Consider the following 8711-nt stretch of genomic DNA (forward strand, 5'->3'; position numbering starts at 1 on the left):
GGCGTCGGACAGCTGAGAAGACCTTGGTCCTTCAGCGCTCAGCTCTGTGTAATTCCCGCCTGGAAGCGGAGCAAATCCAAAGGCACCACTTGCTTAGGGAGAGGGGGGCAGAAAAGCTCTGACTCCAGCAGCCTCCCAAGGGCCCAGGTTGTTTTCCCTTTTCCACTGCAGCTGCCTGAGCTTAAAATAAAAGGGGGGGGGGGGAGGAAGATAAATCAATAAGACACAAGGATAAATATGCTTGTCCGAGCTCGCGTGTTGCAGCCGACTCCTCTGGCCGTGCCGTGGTGGGTGCATAATTCATAACATGCCATACATGCATGCAAATGGTGCTGCTCCCGCCAGGCTGTCCCAGCCAGGCCCCAGGCCCGTCTCGCTCCTGCTGGGAAGCACAAAGTTGGGAACGGGAAACGGGCGGCTCCTTGGCTCAGGCGCAATCGTGAACTACGCAAAGCTGCCCGCAGACGGGGCRGATAGCAGGGCTGCAAGAGGCTGGAGACGGAGCTGCGGCTAAGCCCCCAAGCGCCGGTGGAGAATAAAAGCCTGCCCCACTGATGGCCCCAGCTCCGGCGCTTCCTGCTCTTGTCCTGCTGAGCAAGCTCTGATTGCAAATTCTTCAGAGCAGCATTTTATCTCCACCCCACAAAAGCTATTTTCACTGATGTCTCTCAAAATAAATCCCAGCCACAATTTGAAAAGATCTTATAAAGAGATTGACAAAAACCGATGTAGGTGTCTAACACTACACAATCCATCAACCCACACCACTATCGTGTCATTTATCAGCGTGGAAATTCCCCCGGCGCACCCTACTGAGCACCCAGCACCTCAGGGGCTGAGCAGAGAGGAGCTGTGCAGCCCCCTGGCCCATTGCATCAGCCCTCTCATCGCCTATTTGTTCTTTTTGATGTTTTTTTTGAGACATACATCTTTCCTAAATTCTTACAGCGTCCCCATCACGCAGACATTCGATTGCAAGGATCTGCTGGTGCAACATGCTGCATACGCAAGGGGGTGTAAACGTGAGTGTGTTCTGCAATGCATCTGCGCGGCCTTTCAGTGCCACCACCCCTGCGGCCGGGGCCCCTTTGCCACCGCTGGGGTCTCACGTGCTGCCCTTGGGATAGTGAAGTGCCCGCTCTCCTGCCCCGAATCCGCGGAGGCAGCGGCATTTCCCACCTGGCCAGAGGATGCCCGCACGCTGCTTGCAGAGCGTGAGTGCACTTGGGAGTGGGCAAAAGCGGTGGGTTCAGGCCATGCTGCCCTGCAGAGAGACCCTTGGCACGCGCTGCGGTCCCCCAAAACCACGCACAGCCCCGCACGCGGGCCGCGACAGCCGGGGACGGCTGCATCTCTGCACCCGCGGCAGCGTGGCACAGCGCCTTCTCGTCCCCCCCCCCGCCAGCTAAAAACCGAGGGGCTTTATCTGAGGCTTTGGGTTTTTAAAAAGGAGGATTTTCGAGGCATTTCTTTGCAATCTTTGAAAAAAGAACACAACGGAGAAGGCAAGTGCTGGACTAGCACCCCAGGGAAACAGGAGGGCAAAAAGCCTACATGTTTTTGTAAGAGACGAGGGCAAACTTAGTTCTGCCTTAAGCCACTGAAGGCTTATGAAAGCCCCAAAGAAGAGCCCGTGCGCCTTGGAAAAGCCTCCCAGGGCTTGGCTACGGAAAGTCGATTTAAAGTTCGCGTGCAGGCTGCTCAGCTGCAGAGCCACGAGTGCAGCCCGGCCAGGGCCACGGCCGGGTGGGCAAACACCCGTTGCCTCTGGGCGCAACGTGCCTCATCCTAACACGCCACCAGCCTCGCAGGCAGCAAAGTGTTTTACTACTTAGCATAGCGCCTTCGAGGGCTTATGTTAGGCAGCGGATGGCTCACAAGAGACAGCGGGAGGGAGCGAGTGGGAAGGCGCCGCACTCGCAGGCCGTTCTGCCGCGGGAACGGCCCCGGCRCTGTCCTGCCCGAGCCAGGCTGCCGTGCTGGGCAGCGGGCCGGGCCGGGCCGAGCCGGGCCGGGCCAGGTGAGGCGCCGCGCTGCAGGCGAGCAGCTCGGAGGAAGGCTCATCTTCTCCGTGGCTCAGCAGTGCTGATCCAGGGTGTCCTTGTCCTTTTTCCACGAAGAAAAGCCTTTGCGGTGCCTCAAAGCACTGCTCGCACTTGCCCGCTCCTGCTCTCCCACGCGCTTGCTGCTCTTCCAGCCCTCTGGAAGAAGGAGGAGCGTGGGAAAGGGAGGACCACGCTCCCCTCTGCYGGGAGCCGTGCCGGAGCAGCCCCAGGATCAATCCCCGCTCCCGCCCTGGGCGCCTCGCCGAGGCCGTAGGCTGCTCCCAGTGAGGTCCCGCTCGTGCTAGCAGCGTTTAGAGGAGGAAGGGAGCYGGGAGAGGACAGGATTGGGGCAGAACAACAAATCCAGGGAGAAATCAAGAGCCTGCAGGATGGCGGAGCTGGAAATCACAGAGAGAGCACCAAAGATGTCTGCAAGACACAGGAACATTTTTAATCTTCAAAACTGKCCAAAGATTTAAGATAGCTGGAGAACAGTCATCGCGTTCCCTCCGTGCCTGGAGGATCTGACAAACTTCGCATAACCCRCTTTCCTCCCCTCTGAGCTGGAAAYGCTCCCGTCGACCRGCAGGAGAAGCCCGCGCCGGTGCCCAGCACCCTGGTGGGATCCCGCGCGCCCCGGGGGCTTTGCCGGCCCGCTCTGGTGGGGAGCGGGAGCATTAAAAATAAGAACCTCGCGGCAGCGGCGCGGAGGCCGGGCGAGCCCGCCGCGGCGCTCGCAGCCCCGAGACGTGCGCAGGCCCCCGACGGCACYGGCATATTAACGCGAGGGAGAGGAGCCGGCTGCCTCGGCCAGCGCGAGACAGAGATACCGGGAGCTCAATTTGTGTTTGCCTGAGCCAAGGAGAAAATCTAATTAAACATGGCGTCTGGGCTTGGAGGAGCTGGGGATGGGGCTGGAATATAAAGCGCGGCTGCTGCCCGCAGATCAGAGGGCAATATTAATAAACCCACCGAGGGGGACCGCAGGATCAGCTGGTAATATTGATAAATGTAAAGCAAAGACAAAGCAGCCGGGGCGTATTGGATAGTAACGCTGATAAAGATGCAACGGGGACCGGCTCGACAGCAGACTGCAGATAACCCCGCTCCCCGCCAGGGTGAGTGCCGCGGCGGCATGCCGGGCCCGGGCCGCGCCGGCGGCTGGCACCCGAGCGTCACCCCCAGCGCCCCGGAGTGCCGGGCGATGGTGAGGCAGCAGCAGAGCCGCGACGCCCCACGCGAGCGGGAGTGCAGAAGCAGCGAGGCACAGCTAGTGCCAGGTGCAAAAACGCAGCACGTACCTGCCCCTGCCGCCTGCGAGGCTCCCTGCTCCCCTGCCGCCCTGTGCTCTCCTGGGAAGCCCCTCACTCCCATTYTAGAGCAGGGAAAAGGGAGGCAAGGGGAGACAGACCCCTGCTCCGAACCGCCCAGCCTCCCCTCCCCTGCAAACCAGCGCGGGGGGAGCCAGGCGGCTGCAAGGCTGCGGCCACGGGGCGCCGCGGGGCAAGGCGAGCACTGCAGCAGGCGGGGGGCAGTCCGCGCCCCCCCCGGCCTCCCAGCTGCCACCCCAGCATCCCGCCCGGGCTCTGGGGCTTGGCGCCGGCCCTGGCCAGGGCAGGGAAGGGGCACCCGGGTGCGGGACCGGCACCGCGCTCGCACAGCCGGACTTGCAGCGCCGTTTGGCATCAGGAAAAAAAGCTAAATCCTCTCGCTGCCTCCCGCAGCCCCGGGCTTTTCCCCGCGCCTCCGCGTTTCCAATCGCCGCCGCCTCGCCGGGCCCGGGAGCTGCGGCGCCGGCTGCCGAGCCGGCACCGCCACCTCGTGGCACGGCCCGCCGCGGAGGCCGGGCGGCCTGGAGGCCACGGCACGGCACGGCACGGCACGGCACGGCACGGCACGCATGCACGCAGCCCGCCGCGCTCCAAAGCCACGCTCGCATTTTATTACCGGGGCCGGCGGGACAGGGTCTCTGAAAGGGTGGCCAAAAAGGTGCTTCCAGTGCGGCTGGCTGAAGGGACCGGAGAGCCTGGCGGACAGAGAGACGGACGCGTCGGCGGGACGGAGCGCCAGCAAGCAGCCCGCGAGCGTGCCGCGKCGGGGGGGAGCCACAGCCGCAGGGCCGAGGGGGCTGCACGGCCCCGTCCACGGCGCGGGCCGGCCTTACCCGCTAGCCCTCGCTCRAGAGCATGGCCCGGATGTCGGTGTCCGACACGCTGTCCCGCATGGCCTGGAGCATGACCTGGGACACGCTGCAGGAGGCAGGGGCAGAGGGGGAGCTCCTACTGCCRCGGGGGCAGGTGCGCAGGCGAAGGTGCCCCTTCTCCCCCTCGGCCGGGCAGGCGCCCCGAGGGCAGCTCACCTGTTCCGGATCTTGTCCAGCCTCTCCTGCATYGCCTCGTCCCGGATGCTGCTCGACACGCGGTAGACCCGAGTCTGGCTGCAAGAGCCACGTGAGCCCCCTCAGTCCCGGACCGCCACAGCCACCCCGCCAGCCCCTCGCAGCCCAGTGCCGGGGCACGTCTCAGCCCCTCTACTAGCCCTCCGCTGAGATGCCCAGCACCTCCAAGGCCGCCTCTTTGGGCCTTCACCTTTACCTCCATCTCAGGAACTGGATCTTTGTCCTGTCATCCATGAAAGACTGGCTGGGCGATGGCCCCAGGGAGTTCACRTCGGAGGTGTGCTCGTCCTGAGGGGAACAGGGAAGCTTTCTCCTCTCGAGTCAGAAGCCGGGTAGCTTTCCCAGCTCCCCCAAAGCAACAGGTGGCAACCATGAGGAGCACAAGAAGAAAGAGCCTCTGCAGCACCAAAGAAGCTGTGCCTTCCCCACCCAGCGGCAGCYGCTACGTCCTTGCAGGACCCATCCTGCAGCCTGGCCTGCCCAGAGCCTGATCTCCTGCCTGTGGGGACGTTTCATCCCAAAGTGGCCCCATCCACCTGTAGCCCTTCATAGCTGTGCACAGAAGGAGCTACTCGAGGGCCTAGATGTCATGGGACACAGCTGGGATCAGCCCACAGACCCTGCCACAAAGGACAACCTGTGAGTTTGTTGCTCTGAAGTCCTGGTCCTCAAGAGAAGCCGATCGGTGCTCTGCCTTGTGCTCCAATTTGCCTTCCAGCTTCTGCCTGAAGATCTTGGAAGCTTCCTCTTCAATCTGGAAAGGGAGCAAAACCCTTTCCAGGTCGTGCCCCGTGYTCCCATCACAGCTGCAAGCCCATCCTCGCTCACAGCCCTCAGACATGAAAACAGGTTCCCACCACATTAGCTGCCAGCTGCAGCAACATCAAACCTGGGGTCGCCCTGCTTGCCAACGGAGCCGGTACAGGGCRTCGGAGACCCGCGACCCCCTTGAGCGTGCCTCATCCTCACCTTGCGCAGCCAGTGCTCAAGCACCGAGAGCGTCTCCATCTCCACCACCGGGATGTCCTGGAAGAGAGGCAGCCCGCGAGCAGGCAGCCCCGGCCGCCGCTCCCCAAAGCGCCCTGCAGCACCCCTTCCCCGGCCCGCCGCGTACCTGGGCGCTCTCGACGGGGAAGGGAGCGCTCATGCCTTCGCGGGCCAGGATATATGCCAACCACGTGGAAATAATCATCGTGGGGCGGCCTGTGCCGGGGCCGGGCTGGGGCGGGCGCGCGGGGCCGGGGGCACCAGCGCCACCGGAGCGCCGCGCATTGTTGCATCGGCGGCAGAACCGGCACCGGGACGCGGGGCCGGCACCGCCCCGGCACCGCTCGCTCCGGGGAGCCCCCACGGCCGCAGGGGTGCTGGGCGCCGGGGACTGGCACGCGCRTGCTACGGCTTGGCGTCCGACCGAGGCTGCTGGTGGCAGCGCGGTGGAGGAGCTGCTGGGTGCCCCGCGGGAAGACACCCTGGGTACCAGCCCAACGGGGACCGCAGCACAGGGCTGAGCTGGGAGGGCTTTGGCCAAACCCCTTGTTGGACGCAACGGGTAACATCGCCCACCGCACCCCGGAGGYGTCGCCAGCAGCGCCCGGGCGCCAGGCTCCCACCCACCCAAGGAAATTAGATGTGGGCATCCAACTAAAATGCAAGGGACGCGGGGCACAGCTCTTCAAGGGTTCGCAAACCCCACAGTGAGCGTGAATGAAACAAAGAAAGCAAAAAGCAGAAAGCATGAGCGGAGAAAAGTCGGCAGAGACAGAGACAGGTCCTGCGCAAGAGCGGAGCTCACAGCAGCCCAGCAGGASAGCTGCAGCCCGGAGCACCCCAATGCACAGGCAGCCTGGCAGGAGCCAGGCTCCTCCAAAAGGGCCAGGCTGGCACCCTGGCAGGCCCTGCCCACGGCCCCCGGGTGCCCGTTACGTCCCACTGCACGCGCAGGGCAACCAGGGAGAGGAGCCCTCCCCACCTGCGGACAGCCCGTGCCTCGGCCCCAGCGCCCCAGCCCACATCGACAGCATCCGCAGGGACATGATTTTTTTTTTTTTTTTTTTAGCAAATGTTTATTTATATCAAAATACAAAACATTTCTGAAGCAGGGTAATGTTACATGAGGAGCAAGTTAATCAGTTCCAAAACCCATCATTCTCCTACAGAATGGCTAGTTGTATACATAACATTGCAACACTGCCATAATTTCTTAAGTGGGTACATTTAAAAAAAAGTCAATCTATGAACATGCAATGTTACTGGCGATAACTTGGTAAGTGCTCAGCAGGCCTGAAAAACCCCAGCAGGCAGGGCCGGAGGGGCCTGTGCCCCCCACGCAGGGAGGCAGGGCTCCAAGCTGGTCCCTGCCAGCCTTCGCCCGCTTATTAACCCTCGCGCAGCAACCGGCCGCGAGCCGAAGGGCCCAACTCCCGCGGCAGCGCGGGTTTATTGCTTAGAGCTGTCGAAGCAGACGCGGCGGCGGGGGGCCGCCCCGCCGCGCGGCGCCCGGACCGCTCGGGGCAAGGACCACCGCGCCGCAGGCGGAGCCGGAAGATGCAACCCCAAGCCCCCAAGGACGGACCGAGCTGGTTGTTCCCCAAAACAGAGCCGAACCGAGGGTCCCCTGCAGCCGGGGTAGCAGCCAGCTGGAAAGGGGGCTGGGGCCGCGGGACCCCCTCCCCAGGCGGGGAGCAGCGGCGAGATTTGGCGGCAGCCTTCCTCCCGGGCCCCGCCGGTCCCTCCCGCTGGCGTTTTGCAGGCCTTCGCGCGAACGGAGGCTGAGAGCAACAATACAGATATAGAGAGATTATATAGAGCGCAGAATAAGTTTCATATAAGGCTTTGGTACAGCACCATCATGTCTCAGATTTATTTCTAAATCGTTTACAGAAAAAAAAAGCTTACTGAAAAAATAGTGTTTTGTTTATCATTTTTTTTTAATTATTTTCTTCTTTTCAGTAGCATACCTGAAGTTCAAATATTAACCCTCTAGTTGCCATTTGGGCTCACATCAAATGCTATTTTTGTTGTGTGCATCTGTGCAATTAAAAAACTAAGCAAATCAAACCTGACTACTGTTAAACTGTTACACAGCCAACCCACCCCCTGGCAGCCGGCCACGCCGCCGGCCCACGGTTCGAAGTGCACGAGTCAGTAATCAACACCACAGAAGTTCAGTAGCTGGTCACTACTAATTTTTAGTTAAAAAAAAAAAGAAAAAAAAAGAAACAAAAAGAACTTAATCAACCAAAGGAAAAACAAAAAGGTCACAACAACAAACATGGTGGAGCCAGTGGCACTAAAGTTTCCTTTATTGTTATTGTTATTAAAAAGAGTCAGTTCCACTGGTCACCACTGAAACAGCACCAAAGAGCACCCTAACGTGTGTTATACATTGTAATACTCGACATTCAAGAAATGGAAACRAGGTTGAATGGTCTAGTCTCAGTATCAACAGGCAAGACTTCTTAAAAAAGGAAAAGTTGTCCCACACGACCCAAGCGCCGCTGAGTTCCACGGGAAATCCTGCCTTACGGGAAAACACTGTAGAGCTACCAGGAAATTAAATTAGGAGCTACCTATGGAAGTTTAAGAGGGTTCCAGAGACTCTATAAACCTATTAAAAGGGACTAAAAAGTATCAGTTTCCTATAGGAGGCGGGGGAAAGTCTCCTACAGAAGTCGCGTGTGGATACGCTCGGCCTTAAAACGCACCCGGCTCCGGGCGGGATGGGCGCCCGCCCGCGCGGCTCCCCAGCCGTCTCCGGAGCCGGGGAAGAGGCAGTAATTCCCGAGGCAGTGACCGTCCGTCCGTCCGTCCGTCCGCGAGCGCGCTGCCCCGGCGCGCGCAGCAAGGGGAACGGCACGGCGAGGGCCGCGGAGCAGCGCCGGCTCCTCGGGCGCCGGGGCCAGGAGCGGCTCCGCGTGTCTATTTGGCATCCAGAGGGTTAACGGTACTGCGGAAAGTGTGCTTTGTAAACATTTTTTCCTTTCTTTTTTTTTTTGTTTTTTTTTGATTTTTTTCCTGTAAGTGATTCTAGGGGCAAAGGCGAGAGGGGGGAAGGAGAAAGCTGCCCACAACCCAGCGCCCTCCCCAAGCCCCCCAAAGCCCAGCTGGGTGACGCGGGAACCCGCGCAGCCACCCAGCCCCGAGGACACAAGGTGGTGGCTGGAGAGAAGCCTCTTCCCATCAATTTTCTCTTACTTTTTTTTCCTTTAAAATATATAAAATACTCACATATGTATTCACTGCTAATAAATGCAAATTCTGTCAAACAT

The 8711-nt window shown here is 60.5% G+C and overlaps 1 protein-coding gene across 1 annotated transcript; it reads right to left on the bottom strand.

The window, feature by feature from the left end:
• Nucleotides 1-4212: 4212 nt before the first annotated feature.
• Nucleotides 4213-5635, bottom strand: SPATA19 (spermatogenesis associated 19). The gene is made up of 5 exons (XM_085316725.1): nucleotides 5558-5635; nucleotides 5413-5469; nucleotides 4640-4731; nucleotides 4405-4482; nucleotides 4213-4294 (listed from the first exon to the last, which is right to left on the bottom strand). Exons 1-5 carry the CDS (start codon nucleotides 5633-5635, stop codon nucleotides 4213-4215), a joined length of 387 nt encoding a protein of 128 aa, XP_085172851.1.
• Nucleotides 5636-8711: the final 3076 nt, after the last annotated feature.

This window comes from Rhea americana, unplaced genomic scaffold (assembly GCF_003343005.1).
Source record: "Rhea americana isolate MKP2758 unplaced genomic scaffold, rheAme1 scaffold_48, whole genome shotgun sequence".
Taxonomy (NCBI): domain Eukaryota; kingdom Metazoa; phylum Chordata; class Aves; order Rheiformes; family Rheidae; genus Rhea; species Rhea americana.